Genomic DNA, 16,750 nt, shown 5'->3' with positions numbered 1-16,750 from the left:
CCGGTCACACGGGGCCGGTCCGGGGTGTGAGAGGCGCGCCCTGGGCAGAGGAGGTGTGCTTGGGCTGGGTGACCGAGAGCCTTGTCGCAGGTGTCACTTGGCAGGAGACTGTGTAATGCCGGCAGAACTTTTTTATTTCTGCTACGGTCTCCTGTCCGTTTGTCCCCACTAGCTACAGCATCAGAATTTTTATTGAGTGGAGTAGTAGAGAAAGAAATGTTCTAAAGGTGAAAAAGGGGAAAGAGAAAAGATCATTTTAAAAGGAGTTTAAGCAAAACAGCCTTTGAAAGATCTGTTTGGAAATTACATTGGAATGGCCGGCTGCAGTCGATCCACTGAAGCTTATTTTATCTTGCAAGAGCAATGTGCATCAGATGTCTTAGGATTCTGTTTCTCTTAATGGAATAATTTAATGAAAATTACTCTTTGCTATATATGTCATTTTCTGGAATGTATATGTTTATACACACACATGAAATAAGTGTAAATTTGATCCCCCAGTGCTGCATAAAGAGGCCAGTATATAGTTAGCAGGGAATGGACATCAAGCACAGATATTTTGTTGGTAAACTGAGCATGCTTGACCAATTTACTAGCAGGTGAGTCTGGAAATGTTTGTTGCTTTTACAGTGGCAGAAAACTTTGGTTTTCTTGTTCTTCAGGTTGTTCTTTGTATCATTTCTGGTTTTGATTATATCCTTCCTTGCAAAGTTGCAAGAAATAGAAAGTGAAATTGTTCTGACCTGAGAGAAGTACACAAAGCAAAAATGAAAGTAAACTGAGAAACAGGGAAAGTAATTTTCTTCCTGATCCTTTGTTCCCAAGTCTCATGGGAACAGAGCTGTGGCTGCTCTCATTGCTGTTCTGAGCGGTAGGGGTCTGGCTGATAACATGCATTAGATATTTTTATTGTAGCTTTCAGTTATTTCAGTGGTGGAGAACAGTGGTTTAGACTTGTCAAGTATCAGGCTGCAAAGTCTTTAGTATTTTTGTTGTTTTTTCAGGTACTGCACACCCCGCTACACAGACTTTGAAGACCTTGAACGAAAATACTGGAAGAACCTTACATTCAATGCCCCAATCTATGGTGCTGACGTTAATGGCACACTTTATGACAAGGTAAGAAAACTGTTTTGGTTTTCAGGTAACAGTTATCCCTGCATATTGCATTCCATGAATACTAACGTAGCATTTGACTCTTAGCTTCCAGAAAGAGTTAAGGGTAGTCTTAGCAGAGTTCCAGCTTCTGGAGTAGGCAGGAACAAAATAAAACATGTTTATAATATCCTCTCCATTTAACCCAGATATTTAAAGAAGGCTAATAGAGGTAACATTCTAAGGGACCTCTGTTAGTGCTTCTCTGTAACACAGTATAGTTCAAGAAGGTAAAAACTGCTGTTTCATAAGTGTTGCTTTTATGGTGTTTTGTCCTGAAAGGCATATGAGAGTTCAAGCATTGATCAGCGAACACACACTGCTTTGGTATCCACTAGTGCGTGTATTTTTCTGAAGCAGCTCTGTAGCAGTTATGTGTTGGGATGATAAACATTCAAAGAGGATGCGTTTCTGCTTGCTAGTCTCCTAAATTATAATGATTTACTCTTTTAAAATATGTTTAGAATGAAAAGTGTTTCTGTTCAAGAGGGTTTAGACATCAGCTCAAGCTTGCAGTATTGTTCTCTGCCCTGTGAAGTCTGTAGCTTCATGATTATTCCTCCTTCCTAATTATTATGTTTGCTGATAACTTTTTTTTCTCCATAAAGGTGGCTAGTAAACAATCAGTACCCAAGCTAACACCAGGCAAAACTTGTTTTAGGTAACCTAGCTCGTGGTTTGAGCTGTGTTAGTAGACGATTTGTCTTGATGTGCTGTTTCACAAATGTCTGATAACTTTTGCAACTGTTACCTTAGTTGTGTAGTTCTGTTCTTCATAATGCTTGTTTAATACGAGGTTTGTGTTTTGCAGCATGTAGATGCCTGGAATATTGGCAGATTGAACACGATCCTGGATATTGTGGAGAATGAAAGCGGCATAACCATTGAGGGAGTGAATACTCCTTACCTGTATTTTGGCATGTGGAAAACTTCCTTTGCTTGGCATACTGAGGATATGGATCTCTACAGTATTAATTACTTGCATTTTGGGGAACCCAAGTCATGGTAAGTTTTTCTAGGGAAGCTTATAAATGTAGAAAAAGAATACCGTAAAATATTGTAGTCAAAGTAATGAAGTTGTGAGACTTGACTAAAGGAATTGTCATCCTTTCAGTCTTGCACTGCAGTCGTATCTGATGACAAGAACGCTAGAAACCTGTGAGGAGCTGCAAAGCAGTGCATGTCCTCAGTAGCATTTGTTTGGTTGCCTTCTAGAAAGTCCATTTGCAGTTCTGATGTAAAGAGTTCTTCAGAGTTACAATGTAAGGTGGACGCACTCTGCTGCAATAGGGCCAGAATTTGGAAAACTTGCTTATGATTTCCTGAGACTGTAAAATGACCATGCAGAGGTAATACGCCTGTTGTCACACAGGCACTAGGGGAACAGGCAATTTTTACCAGACTTTGGGTTGTAGCTATTTCTCATTGATCTGAAGAACAGGCTAGTGGATCTTGCTGAGTGGTTTGTCCAGCATCTTAGCTTTCATGAGTGTTTTTAGGGGAGGCTCCCAAATTTTTCTGTAGCATGGGTTGCATTTTAAGAGTGAATAATTCCCTTCTGTTCACAAATAAATTTCTTAAGCAACTTCAACAATTGTTTCCATGACAGTTTTGTTGGAAACTAGTTTTTTTGGCTGCTTTTTAATACAACTTTGAAGTCCAAAATAATAGCTAGTGCCATGTGACCAGTGAACAACCCCATGCAGTGGCAATAACATGGGAACAGAAAACAATTGTTCAGTCAGATAAACCTTTTGGCCGTTTCTTCTTTTACATTAGTACGTGGAAGAAGTTAACTTTACTAATACCTTAGTCTGATTTGTTTAACAAGGAACTCCATGAAGAATATAGCACTCCAGAGCAAGAGCAAGCTCAGTAGGTCATTTTATTTACTGTAGTCAAACCAAATAGGAGTTTTGTGGAGCTGAAGAAAAGGTGTGTATGGAGAGAGAGAGAGAGAGGGGTAGAGAGATGTAACTCTAAAGAGCATGCCGCGAGTTGTGTATGTTAGGGATGTGGCTGTGAACTGAGACACGTCAAGAAGTGCTCTTCCCTTTCTTGCAATTCGTGTTTTGCTGCGCAGATCTGCTAATTGAATACATCAGACTTTTCAGTTCTTTGACTGCTTAAGCAAAAGTAAGTGGAGGAGGTGGTCAGCTTTTGGCTCTTGATTTTTCTTGTGATAGAGAGGTAAAAGTCCTTGATAAATGTTTTCAGCTTTATATCATCAAACTTTGAAAGAGACAGTGTAGAAATGGAGGGTTTTTTTTTTTAAGTAGTTCATGCCTTGATGCCCGTTTGTGATTTCTAGTCAGACTTTGAGATTTCGTCATGTCACTTGAACTTAACTGACTTGTTCTTATGACTGCAGGTATTCTATCCCTCCAGAGCATGGGAAGAGACTGGAGAGACTTGCAAAAGGTAATTGAACAATTCTTTTATGTCCTGCTTTTGCAGAAGGTGGAATGGACAGCCACAACGGGTTTCAGCTCTTTCAGAGTATGACATGCCTGTAACGTTTATGGGAGCACAGACTGGCATGATTAAACTGATAATTTGCCTTTTAGAATATAGATTATATTACTTCTGAGTGTGTATTTATAGTATACACACGAGAAATGTCACATTACAAATAATGCAGTTGTGGTCTGTCTAACCTTTAATGGGAAAATCCTTAACTACTGATTATTAGAACTGGAAGGTTATACCTAAGGGAAGATCCTTCTATGTGTGATGTCTTAAGCCCTTTCAAACTTCAAATAAGGTGGTCTATACTTTTAGGCCTAGGGAAGAGTCCTGTTTAGACAGTAACTTTTCTTTACAATTACTGAAAACTTAATTTAGTTCACAGCAGAGCAGTAATGTCTTTTCTTGTCTTTATTTTAAACAGGTTTCTTTCCAGGAAGTGCCCAAAGCTGTGAAGCTTTCCTGCGTCACAAGATGACCCTTATCTCTCCATCAATTCTGAAGAAATATGGCATCCCATTTGATAAGGTGTAGAAAAGTAATCACGGTTATACTGGCTCAGTTGAGGTTCATGCCCTACCTCATCTCTAACAGCAGCCAATAGCAGATGTTCAGAGAGGAAAACGGGAACAGGGAGGCTATAAGGCAATCCTTTCCCACTGTGCCTTCATCTGTCTGGCAGTTGGGGTCTGAAAGAGTTTGAGACAGAAAAATCTCTCGGGAACTATTAAAAACAAGGCTCTGTCTTCTGTAATTTTTTTAATTAACTTAAAACTATACACAACATCCTGTTTTAGATTAACTTCACTGGTCAGCTGTGTTATTCCGTGAAGAGACATTGTTCTTTTTTTGTTTCAGACTTGTCCCTGCTAATTTCATTTGTTGCGATCTGCTTTGACAATAGAAAATATGGCTTGTTCCATATTGATTTTTTTTTATTACATTAATTACTTTATAGACTTCCTTACTTTCTCAGGTGATAACCTGTCACCTCCCCTCCCTGCGCACACACACACTGAAGACGTAGTCTTTGAGTCCTTGTTCAGAAGTAGTGTCACATTGCATGGGCATCTGAAGGGTTTTGTTGTCATGAACCTTTGTTAGAGAGTGGGGAAATGCTAAAGGGCAGCAGTGGAAGGCTGGTTGAGAGTTGTACTTGAATAGGAACAGCAAAAGAAAACAGTAGTAAATTTCCAAGTTGTGTGTGGACAGAAATTTTACTTGGTGCTATATACTGTTTGGCCAAACCTGTAGCTGATACAGATTAGTATCTTTATGACATTCAGATACCTTGTCATGGAGTATTTCATATGTGTAACCACTTCTGTGGTATTTTGACCAGTTGTGTTGTATTTTAGTAAAAACTGTAGGGTGTTGTTTTCGAGTAAACAGATACTCAACATAAGTAGGAGAACAGCGAAGATGAGTATCAAGTCATTGTAGCAAGTTACTCCACCCCTGTCTGTTTCAGATATGCTGCACGAGGGGTACAGGAAGTCCTTTTATTCAGATTCACCAAGTCGACTCTTAAGTTCTGAATAACAATGTGGTGTCTCAATTGTCTTGTAGGTGACACAGGAGGCTGGAGAGTTCATGATAACCTTTCCTTACAGCTATCATGCTGGCTTTAATCATGGCTTTAACTGTGCTGAATCTACCAACTTCGCTACTCTTCGGTGGATTGAGTACGGGAAGCAGTCTGTACTGGTAAGTGGTCTGTTACCATCTTATTGCATACAAATAACCTAATGCTCTGCTGCTCCTTAAGCCCCCAATGTTTGTTCTAGGGGAGTGAGTTCAGTGCTTTGTCCATTTAAGATGTGATGTTTGCTTTCTGACACAGTAACAATGTGCAGTCAGCCTCCTGTTTCATGTCCTTGTTTCAACTATGGATAGCATATAACATGTTTTAACTTTGTGTAGATCAAGTGAGTCTTCAAAGAAAAGCAGGGGACTGGTTGTCTTTGCAAGGATGAAGGGGTGTGCTTGGTGGTCAGGACTCATCAGTATTTTGTCTTATATTTTAACCATCATTTATTGACTGTTTAGCCTGGAAGTAGGACTTTGGTAACTTAAAGTCACTTACCAAAATAAGTATCTTGGCTGAAACTTTAGATTGGATAGTGTTAACATTAGAGTAGAGGTGCCTTATAAACATGGGTTGTGTTTTCAGAAGTTACACTAAAGTGAATACTTTGAAGCACTAGTTGTAACCACACCCAGAGAAGGGGAACCTCTGCTGCTTTGGGTAGGCCCAGAGTTTGTACTGCTCCAGCTTCCTCCTTATAGTCTCTGGTGTTTTGATGCCTGTTTTTCTATGAGCTCATTTTGAAACAGTCAGGTTCTACCAGTAACTGTAAATAGGCTGGTAAGCTTTGTTTCTGTTTTGTCAGTTTTGCTGGCTATTCTGACTAGTTTTTAATAACTTAATATGTTCCCTTTTGGTTTCCTGGGGAAGAGTCTTGAGAGTTCTGAGGCTCAATTATATCTAACTGGGATTTTTTTTCTTCACTTAAGCTCCTGAGAGCAAAGTAATATAGGAATGCAGATTAAAATTGTTTAGTATGTGGCCTTACTTGAATTTTTTTTTTGTGACTTCAGTGCTCATGTCGGAAGGACATGGTGAAGATCTCCATGGATGTGTTTGTGAGGAAGTATCAGCCAGATCGTTACAAGCTTTGGAAAGCCGGGAAGGATGTGACTGTCATTGACCATGCTCTTCCAACCCCAGAGGCGGCGGAGTTCCTTAAAGGGGATCTCATGCAAAAAGTCAAAAATGGGAAACAGTATGCTGAGGAAATGGATACGGGAGAGACATGTAAAGAGGAGGTGGATGAGGATGAGACAAAAAGGTAATGCTTTTTATAGTTCTCTGCTTTTCTGTTGGATTATTAGAAATTGGACCCAGCTGCAATGGCATGTTTGCCATTCTAATAGGGCAGCAGCAGTCTGAGTTAGCAGTAGTCTGTTTTCTTGGGAATAGGGTTTACTCTTAATTTTTTTTACTGGTTCAGTCCGCATTGGTGGTGGTCTGAGGTAGACAGAAAATGTACCAGCTTGGAAGGTAGTTCTTAACCTTTGGACAGACATCCAAAGCCTGGACTGGAAATGTCCACCATACACTGGGAGACCAGAAGAAAGAGGGTGTATTGGGGTCATGGGACATTACTTGGTAGTAGAAATTCTGGTACTGTTAGTACTGCAAGCTCCAACATCAGTGTGCTCTTCATGGTTGCTGAAGGTGGACAGGCTGATCACCTTGCGTTTTGCAGTTAGATCTTTTCCAGCCAGTGTCAGCTACTGTTCTAAAGCTGTCTTTGGTGGTATTTTTGTTGTTGTTTTGGTTTTGTTTGGAGTTTTTTGTTTAAGGTAAAGAATGCCTGACTAGCACCTAGCTGCCTAATACATGATTAACAGATGCTGAAGCGTCATCCCTAAGGATTACTGACTGATTCTGTAAAGGCAAAACACTTCAGAATAATTTTGAAACTATTTGGCTTGCCAGATACTGTCTCATAAACACTGATATAACCCAGGCTGTATTTTGTGCATCCAGACAGAAATTCAACATGCTTACGTGTTTGGTAACCTGACATACGGATTTGTCTTCTGCAGCATCCCCAAGCATCGCATAGGAACGAAAAGGCACAGGGTCTGCCTGGAAGTGCCTCAGGAGGTGAGTGAGAGCGAGGCCTTCCCCAAGGAGGAGTTGAGCTCCACGCAGTGTGAAGCAGGTGTGGCAGAACCTCGTGAGAGACCTACAAGTGAACTTGTGCAGCAAGGTGAACAAGGGCTCAAGCTTCCAGGTAACTGTGTGTCAAACTTCATCCTGGTACAAGGCAACAGGTTATTATTCTACGGGGAAAGAAGCTGCTGGCACTGAATCTGGGGCACGCTTTCGTATGATGCTAGTCAGTAGAATGTTGTCGTGTCCAAAAAAGCAGATACTCGTTTGTCAGACCAATGGGAAGCACTTCAGAAATTTACTGCCACAAGACTTGAGATGTTACCATTTGTTTTTTCAAGACAAAAGAGTGCATCTAGAAAAAATGTATGTTGTGCTGTTTAGTTAAATTTGGTCTGACGCTTCTGCCACTGTTTTGAGTAAATGAAATAATCACGGCTTGGATTGTTAGCTTTTGTGACCTATCTGTGGATAACTTCCCAGTGAATTATATTTTTAAAAATGTTGAAGGAGAGGGAAGATGTAGGCAGCCATCCTGTAGGTGCTTCAATGACTGACTAGGTAGGTCATGGGGATGTTGCCTTTCAGCTGAATTACAGGGAACAGGAAGTATTGCATGAGACTTGCTTAAGAAATTGGTGTTTCTAGCTTCTTTTATTTTGCCTACCTACATACAGAAATGTATTGGGTGGCTCAGTAGTTTAAGGTCCTCTATCCCTGTTGTGTAATGTGACCTGTTTATAGAAATTACTTAGTAAAACATATGCACACTTCCTGGTAGTGTTGATCTGGTGTGCTTTATAGATGTTTTGTTTGTAGTTTTGCAATAAGTAGGCTGGAGGAAAATTAACATGGCTTGTAATGGGTCAGTTATCTTTGTTCTTAAGGGAAGTGCAGGGGGCCTATGGAACAATATAAGAAAAGGGCAAGCATAATGTGATGTCTCCCTGTAGTATTCTGTTTTCCAGCCCTTTGCAGCTTGCTTTTAATAATCTTCTCTGGGTTTGTGGGTTTTTATTTTTCTTCTGCTAAGTCTCCCATGAACCCTTGTAACCTCTTACCCACAGCATCATGTGGCCAGGAGTTGGGCTGTTTAGCTACACTGTATAAAGGATCATCTCTGGTTTTTGTTTATTTTGAATTCACTCTTTGCTGGTTTTGTTTTATATACCCTAGTTCTTGTATTGGAAGAGGCAATGAGTAGATGCTTTTATTCTGTCTTTCTGTAAGCCACCCATGATTTTGTAGGTGTTTGAATTAATTATCTACTCTTTACATGACTTAATGTCACTTTTTTGTGTGTTGTAGTTTGCTTTCCTCTTTGGCTTTGTGCAGCTGGTTGCACAAATGTTCTCTCTGCTGCCCAGGCTTTAGAAGAAGTTAGTATATCCTTTCTTCTAGATCGTGTAAACTCAGCCAAATCTGAAGGTCTGAAAACAGTGAAGCTTGAGGAAGAGGAAGAAGAAGAAGAAGAGGAGCAAGAAGCAGCTGTATTGGATCTGTCCATTTCACATGCATCAAATTCCACTTCAGTTTTGTCAACTTCGAAGCAGGGGGCAACTTCCAGCGTTCAGCCCAGCTCGCCTGCATACTCTGGTTCTTCAGAAACTGAATTGACCGATCTGTCATCAAAAAGAACTCTTCCTGGGCCAGCTGGGGTGCTTACAGTCCATAGCTATGCTAAAGGGGATGCCAGTGGATCTGACAATGAACAGACTTCAGGAAAGAAAGCCAGTGCCACCGCCAGTGTGAATGAACAAGAACTGGCAGAGGTATGGATGGCAAGAGTACTTAAGGGCTGTATTATGTGGTCATGGATTTCCTGTGACAAAATCTGTGCAGATTACGTTTTTGTTCCATTGGCGTTTGCTTAACAGGTTGCCTAGTTGTTATTTTAGTACCTATGGATTTTGTTAAACAAACGAGTTAAATTGAATTCTTATACTTCTAGAAAACAAGGAGATCCCTTGTTTTGAGAACTTCTCTAAATTATTTAATTTTTTTAAGGGAAAAGGTAGCATGATGGTTTTGACATGGTAGTGTTACAGGCTGATTCATGTATTTTTATAGCAAGAGACACCTGTTGGTACTTAAAATGAATTTAGTTCAGTGCAGCCTTCATTACAAACACATTCATGTGTTTGAGGGTTTTTTTAAATATAAAATTGCATGCAGGTGTACCTCTGTGTCCCCCTTTTAAAAAAAGAAATGATGGAACAAAAATTATTGTTTGGAAGAATGTAAATCGTGAGTGTTTAAGAACTGACAATGAATGTTTTATTGGACAACCCAAGAGAAGGCTACAGTAGTTAAAATCTTACCTGGGGGTGTCTTTTCAAATTATTTTGTTTCCCTCTTTATGTTTAGGGGGGGGAGACCAATAATGATAATGTCTTTGAAATTCAGGAGTTACAGAAGCAGAACAACCAGTGGGTGAATCTGTTGATAATTAAGCTGAAACTGACAAAGAGTTCTCATGGGTATTTAAACTAAAGAAATTCTGTTGCTGATACTGATGTCTCCATTGCATACTCCATAAATGGAAAAGTGAAATTTTGAATGTAGATTGTTTTCCCCAGTATGGTGTATTTCAAAACAAATAATCCATCAGATGGTAACTTGGAATGCTAATTTCCATTTGAATAAAAGTGTTTCTGTTTCTTAGAAGTCTTGTATCCAAATCTATGTAGAAGATCAGAGATAATGATTGTTATGCTCTCTTCTGGCTTCTTTTGTGAAAAGAAGAGATTTTAAAAGATGTAAGATGCATTTAATATTTGCTTCTGCTCTTAGAGGAATAACAGATTTTAAAAAAAGGGGAGGTCGTCTTATCTACTGAGAGACTTCCTGGGCTCTTAAAATCATTGCCTTTATTGCCTTGCTTGTCAGGTTAGTGATAATTTTGTCAGTGTCACTTTTTTTTGCATAAGGCTAAGGGAAGAGGAAATAACTGTTGTTGTATTTGCCTTCTTCAAGTCCGTCTAGCACGACATCAATGCAAGTAGTAAGCAGAGAGGGTGAAAGTTCCCTTCATTTAAAATAAGCCTGGTAGTTTGAGATGCCAATGTACTCTCTATTTTTTTTTAATTATTATTTTCTAAATTTGGAATTTTTAAGTTGGCATACAAACTGAGGATTTCTCTAGAATATGTGGGCTGTCTAAGCTGAACTATTCAACTTGTCTTTCTTTGTGTCTGTCTTTTACACGATTCTTACATAAACAGACCTGCATGAAGGCTATGCTAGGACCTGTGAAAAGTCTGCATTCTAATGACTCACCTGAGCTACTACAGCTCTATCTGATTTTCCCTAGCAAAAGTGCTGCAAGCAGTTCTTTCAAAAACTTAGCTAGTGTAGAGCTGAAGTTAGTTTGTTACAAATAAAATCATGGAAGGATGTGTATTTTTTGGAGGTTTAAGTACAAAATAAATTCATTTTAAAATAATGTCAAAAGGACACATGCTAATTGTCTGCTGAATTGCTTGTCCTTGTCCAGGTAGCAAAGGAGTACATAAGATCAATGAAGGAGAGTAAGAAGTCCAAGGGTCGTCGCCAGCCATTGAGCAAGCTCCCACGCCATCACCCACTCTTGGTTAAGGACTGCATTAGTGATGATGGTAAGTAAGCCTTGTGCTCTTTAGGAAACTGTAGAGAGGGTCTCAGCTTCTGTGGACAGTTTGGGATATTCCCATAAGTAACTGTCAATAAAGAGGAGTCAGCAGGGTTACACCTCTGCATCCTGAACGAGGTGCTTAGACCATTTTTTTGGTGCTTGCATCATTAAACTTTTGTCTTAAATGGTGTCTTCTTTCTTTCCTGTTCCATTCTCTGGAAAGTCACAACTCTGAAATGAAGATTAAACCAGTACCAGAGACTGTTGCATAATTGCATCTGCCTTAGAGCATTCCAGAAATTGATGCAAATATTCATGATTTTAAAAAAACCAAACCCCAGATTCCTTGGCTGACAGCCTTAGTCTTGACGTAACTGGGAGCTGGTGCTGTTCTCACCCAATAAGCCTCACTCGTGTCTGCACAGTTGCTTGATTCATAGAAGCTTCTTAAAAAGGAGCCCAAGGTACTAACTCCCATCACTCTTCTGTAAATTTGATTTCTGGCATCCTTCTGTCATCTCCATTCACAACTTCTTGCCTTATCTAGTTTCATTTGCAAGAAGGCTATCTACAAAAGGACACACAGTCGCTGAGTTAATGATCTCTCATTGGCAGAGGCATCAGAGCAACTAACTCCTGAAGATGAGGCTGAGGAGACAGAAGCATGGGCCAAGCCGCTTAGCCAGCTGTGGCAGAATCGGCCACCGAATTTTGAGGCCGAAAAAGAGTACAATCGAACCATGGCTCAGCAGCCTCCTTACTGTGCTGTTTGTATGCTCTTCCAGACGTATCAGGTACGTAAACCAAGCCTGTTAATGTTGTTATAGAGATGACTGAGTAGGTTGCTGCTGTGATGCATAGTTCTAAAAATGTCAGTTTGCGTATTGCCCGTTAACAAAAGCTGTATCAGTGTTGCAATCTTCCCAAGGAACTGGGAAGGAGAGCACAACTGGGTGAACCGCAGCACACCTGTGATTCAGCTCTACTCTTCAGCAGAAGCTTTTGTGATCTGTGGCTTTTGCCAGAACCACAGAATGGAACATGAATGTTGCTGGAGCTGACGATAAAATCCCGTGTGTCTTTTCCAGACTGACACCTTCACTTCTACAATTTTTTAAAAAACACTTAGAAGTCCACTCATGGCACATGGTCTTTAGGGAGCTGGCCAGGAAAAAACCTTTTACTTAAAATGATTTAGGGTTGTGTTTATGGATGGCATAGATAGAAAGCTGTCTTTTCTTGAAGTATGTCCATATTGACAGTAGCTATGGCAAATGAAAATGTGCTTTACTGAAGTGTGGCTGTAGCAATGCGTAGCTTGGGATGAGCTGCAGAACCTCTTTGTCCCGTTGGCTAAATGCTTAGGCAGGAATCCCACACAGCATTTTTTGCTGTGCCTGAGCTAAGTAATTTTAGGGTAGCTTGAATACTGTCTGATTGCATGTTCCACCTGCAACTTATGGATAGTTTGTCCCTTCTGGTATGCTAAGCATATTTGATTCATTTGAGATGACTATATGATGATGGTGGCGGTAGACACATGTTCACCACAGTTTTGGAAGTAAAGACCTCAAATTTTTCTTGAGAGTTTATGTTGCATTTAGTTCCTAATTTCCATGAAAACCATAGACCAAAGTTTCTGTTTCATCTTGCTGAGAGTAGGTTCTTCTTAGGACTAGAAATTCTACATAGAAGCTGCATAGTACATGGGGATTTCACTAGTGTTGACGGCATATGAAATTAATAATTTGAGGGAAGTTTAAGTTCTGTTAGCTTCTTTTTTTGAGTTTTAAATGCTATTAAGCAGAAAACTCTAGCTGCAGGTTTTCAAGTGTCTGTCTACAGCAGTCAGTGAAGGAGAAACTCTTCCAAGATTTGAGCTGTGGTTAGGGTCTTTGTTCCAACTTCAGAAAGTCTATAGCAAGTCTGGGAACTCGCTTCATTTACCCATTCAAATAAAAAATTGGCACAAAATGCCAGACAAATATTCGCTTTCACTTTGTGAAGAAGAAAAGTATCTAGCTGCTTGGAAAAAAGAAAAGTCTGATTTTCTTCAGCTTTGTTATAGGTTTCCCTCAGTCATTTAGTCTTTTGCTTGATGTGCAGTGTTCAGTGGAGGTCAGTACGTTTTACAGAATCTGAATAAGCAAGACTTGTTGAAAACATGTAATTTCTGTTCCAACTGTGATCCTTACCTGGACTCTTTTTTTCCTACCTTTTGATGCACTGTAAGATGCAGTGCAGCTTCGTTCTGCTACTGCAGTTTCTGTTAATAATATTTTTAAAAGATTAGGCAAGCTACTTTTGTGGTGGCTTATGAAATACAAAGGATAACTTGAAACATTTTTTCAAAGAGAACAATTCATTTCTGTTTAGCTGTTAAGAAGGGTAACTTGGATGGAAGCATATCTCTGTAAACTTTACATGTAATTGCTGTTTGGTTTGATACTGGTTTAGATGAATAAATTGCAAAAGATGAGCCTGAAAGTCTCCTGAGCTTTAACTGGGAAACTGCATTTTTAGTCTGCTTATTTCCCAGGAACAAATTAGTTTTGAAGCCCATTAGACTTGTTCAGAACTACACTAGGAAGAAATAATGAGGTTTGCAGTAGCTATCTATTTGTGTGATTACAATCCTCCCATGCTGAGGTAAGATAAATGTACAGTGATGGATAGCAGTGTTATGATCCTCTATATTAGGGGATGGGGGGAGGCAGCAGAGGTATTGCCAGTAGAGCATGAGGAGGGCTTGGTGATTCCATCTCCTCTGTCAGAAGAGATGCAGTTTGTGTATCTTGTTGCACACTAGAGGGTTGTAGTTCACATCTTAACTTTAGCCATTTGGGTAGAAAATTATTTCATTCTGAAGCTGCAGTAGCTGAGGATTTTATAAAGTAACTATATTTTCACCTAACCTACTAACTCCTTAATCTTTCAGCACCTTCATTCTTTCTTTAAACTGGATTTATGTATGGAATGATGTGTGAGTAAAGATGATGTGAGGTGGTTTTACTTGTAAAACTTAAATTTCCTATCCTTCTGTTACAGGCAGAGTGTGGAGGCAACAGTCAAAACTCTGGAGTAACTCCAGCTGCTGGGGATGGGAAGATCCGAACCAAACCCCTGATTCCTGAAATGTGCTTTACTACAACTGGCTGCAGCACTGACCTCAATCTTTCCACCCCCTACTTAGAGGAAGATGGAACCAGCGTACTCATCACCTGCAAGAACTGCCATGTCTGTGTTCATGCAAGTGAGTGCGTCTAGACTTAACCCTGAACTCTAATGTTTTCTGTAATAAGTGTGTACGTCATAGCAAGCCTCTACTAGTCTCTTTAATATACAAATAGATCTAGTTGAGCTCTTATCTGAACAGTATATACTTGAGTGCTGGCTGTTGAAATATAGAGTTGGTTGCATGGATAACTTGAAATATAAGGCATCATCCTTAGGCTTGTTGATTTTAATTCCTGCTTTACTTCTGGGCCCTAGGGGACTAGGTCTGAGTTTAGGTAAGCTCTTAAGTGAGGTGTGTCTGTTCTAGGTTGTTATGGTGTATCCCCTGACAAGGCCACAGAAGACTGGATGTGCTCCAGGTGTACAGAAAATGCCTTAGAAGAGGTAAAGTTTCTCATAAGATTCTCACAGATGGAGTCTGGTACATCGGGAACTTACACTTCCATGGTGTTCTGGGTTTTTTTTCATTCTCTACTGTGAAAATAAGGCGATTTAGAGAATGTTTAGGAGCCAGTCTGTTGTATTTTGGTTCTTTTAAGCCATAGTGATATAATCCTTTTAACTAGTGCAGAGCTGCTGTGCTCACTTGAGTCATAGAGATGGTGTTCTGCATGAATGTGGGAATAGCTCCGTTGTCTGCCCTAATTTATGGTAGCTACTGTTTCTAAAGTAGGAAGTAACTTCTGTTAATAACTAGGGAGGTGTGCACATGTGAAGAAGGCAAGAGGACTGGCATTCTCTCAGAAAGCTGTATAGGCTCTAGATCAGCAGAACGGGTCAGCCTTGTGAGTTGTATTTGCTGCTGTTTGTTCCAGATCCTTTTACACATCCTCAAAGGATAATAGGGTATTGTGGTTGTGAAGGAACCCGTAACAAACAAGTTGAACAATTCTTCAGTGGTAGGTCTGCTTGTCTTGAATGGACTTGGAGTCTATGTTTGTTGCCCTAAGGGCAGCAGCTTTTGAGAGCTAAAGGGCTGATCTGTACAGGGTAGTTAGCTCTCTTCTGAAAGTGAAACCATTTTCTTCCTCTGGATTATGCATTTTGAGGAGGAAGTTCTGAAGCAAGTGTACCGCTCTGGACTTCACTCTTTCAGCTGTGCTTTCTTCTTTGTGCCAGGACTGCTGTTTGTGTTCGTTACGAGGAGGAGCGCTGCAGAGAGCCAATGATGACAAGTGAGTGTTCCAGCTTTTTTGACGTTAAGGGAGAAGCTCAATTCCTAAGTAGCTGAGGGTAAGCTAATGAAGCCAACATCTGCGTTTGGTGTAATGGAGTGCCCAACACCACCTTTCACGTTTTGTGTTACTGTGGGGGGCTGTGGTAAAGTGTGTTCATTGCGTTCACATGCAGCAATCATCATCTCTTCAGGTAATGCCTCACTCTCAATCTGTTGATAACAGCTGTTAATTGCTTTGCATTTTATAGTGCAGGGGTGTAATTTGCAGAGGTATAATGTACTACATAAAAACAAGGTTCCTGATGAAATAGTATCTCTTTTTACGTTCTCCCAGAGGATTTTGATTTCTCTATGTAATGTGTGGTGGTGATGGAGACACAGGACAACCATACCTTTAAGCACTACAACATTGAAGTTCAGGGTGCCTCTGCAGCAAGTGTACGGCATGCAACTACTTGTTGTCCTGAGTCCTTTGATGTGGTGGGATGCAAAATAACAGTGGGACAGACCATGTAGCACCGTGGAGTGACTGAAACTTGTCCTCCAAAAATTTTGTGGGTGTTGTATGGAGCCTCAACCTCTTGGTTGCAGTCTTAAAAGTAATCCAGTAGTGACTGAGCAGTTGCTATGGGACAGGTTTGTGAAGGAATAAATCTATCAGGTGGATTTTTGTAATGCAGGTATGCACCCAGCACAAGCCACACTAAATTGCTCTCCTGTTAAGCCTGTTAGTAGTAGACTGGAAGTACGAAGAAGTCTTGGTTTTGCCGCGTGTGCCCTGTTACTAGCAGTAGGAAGGAAGAAAACACTGCCAGTTCTCAAAGACTATTTATCATGGCAAATTTCAACAGAATCATATTTACTTAAACTCCCAAGCATTCTCTGTCAGCCTAATGCATATTAATTTTTTTCCTCTCTTCTGTCCTGACAGGTGGGTTCATGTGATGTGTGCTGTAGCTGTACTGGAGGCAAAATTTGTGAACATTGCAGAGCGGAGTCCTGTAGATGTTGGCAAAATACCCCTGCAACGTTTCAGACTGGTAAGAATCCCCAGTGCTTCACTGGTGAGGATTCAAAGTGTCTCTCCAGTCCATTCAGGATCTGGGAAATTTTGCTTATCCCTCCCAGCCTAAGTCATGTCCTCTCCAGACTGAAGAATTCAATCTACTCTGTTCTTTGTATGGAAAATGGCAGTTGGCTCCCTTGACATTTTTTCAAACCTTGCTTATACAGATGAGGAGCCAGCAAGGGGAGCACAGTTTTCAGTATGTGGCAAATGACCTTTATAGAGTGGTGTAATGGTGACCGTTTGCTTTGTTTGTTGTTGTTCTAATCCCTAGTATTTGACTTGCTTTACTGACGCTGTTGAGCACTGAGATGCTTCAGGATATGTGAGACATTTGTATGAGGGGTGAAT

The 16,750-nt window shown here is 40.3% G+C and overlaps 1 protein-coding gene across 1 annotated transcript in view; it reads left to right on the top strand.

Moving 5' to 3' along the window:
• The first annotated feature begins 537 nt into the window (after window positions 1–537).
• KDM4A (lysine (K)-specific demethylase 4A) overlaps window positions 538–16,750 on the top strand; it is a 21,073-nt gene continuing 4,860 nt past the window's right edge. The window contains exons 1-15 of the mRNA XM_010081701.1: window positions 538–599; window positions 1,005–1,119; window positions 1,967–2,160; window positions 3,527–3,576; window positions 4,046–4,149; window positions 5,191–5,328; window positions 6,223–6,473; window positions 7,237–7,427; window positions 8,708–9,078; window positions 10,803–10,923; window positions 11,535–11,713; window positions 13,968–14,172; window positions 14,464–14,540; window positions 15,276–15,331; window positions 16,265–16,373. Of these exons, the coding sequence (XP_010080003.1) occupies window positions 538–599; window positions 1,005–1,119; window positions 1,967–2,160; window positions 3,527–3,576; window positions 4,046–4,149; window positions 5,191–5,328; window positions 6,223–6,473; window positions 7,237–7,427; window positions 8,708–9,078; window positions 10,803–10,923; window positions 11,535–11,713; window positions 13,968–14,172; window positions 14,464–14,540; window positions 15,276–15,331; window positions 16,265–16,373 (2,223 nt within the window). The remainder of the gene's footprint in view (window positions 600–1,004; window positions 1,120–1,966; window positions 2,161–3,526; window positions 3,577–4,045; window positions 4,150–5,190; window positions 5,329–6,222; window positions 6,474–7,236; window positions 7,428–8,707; window positions 9,079–10,802; window positions 10,924–11,534; window positions 11,714–13,967; window positions 14,173–14,463; window positions 14,541–15,275; window positions 15,332–16,264; window positions 16,374–16,750) is intronic.

This window comes from Pterocles gutturalis, unplaced genomic scaffold (assembly GCF_000699245.1).
Source record: "Pterocles gutturalis isolate BGI_N339 unplaced genomic scaffold, ASM69924v1 scaffold44994, whole genome shotgun sequence".
Taxonomy (NCBI): Eukaryota; Metazoa; Chordata; class Aves; order Pterocliformes; family Pteroclidae; genus Pterocles; species Pterocles gutturalis.
Note: the sequence above shows the minus strand (reverse complement) of the source record. Positions and strands in the feature narration are given on the sequence as shown.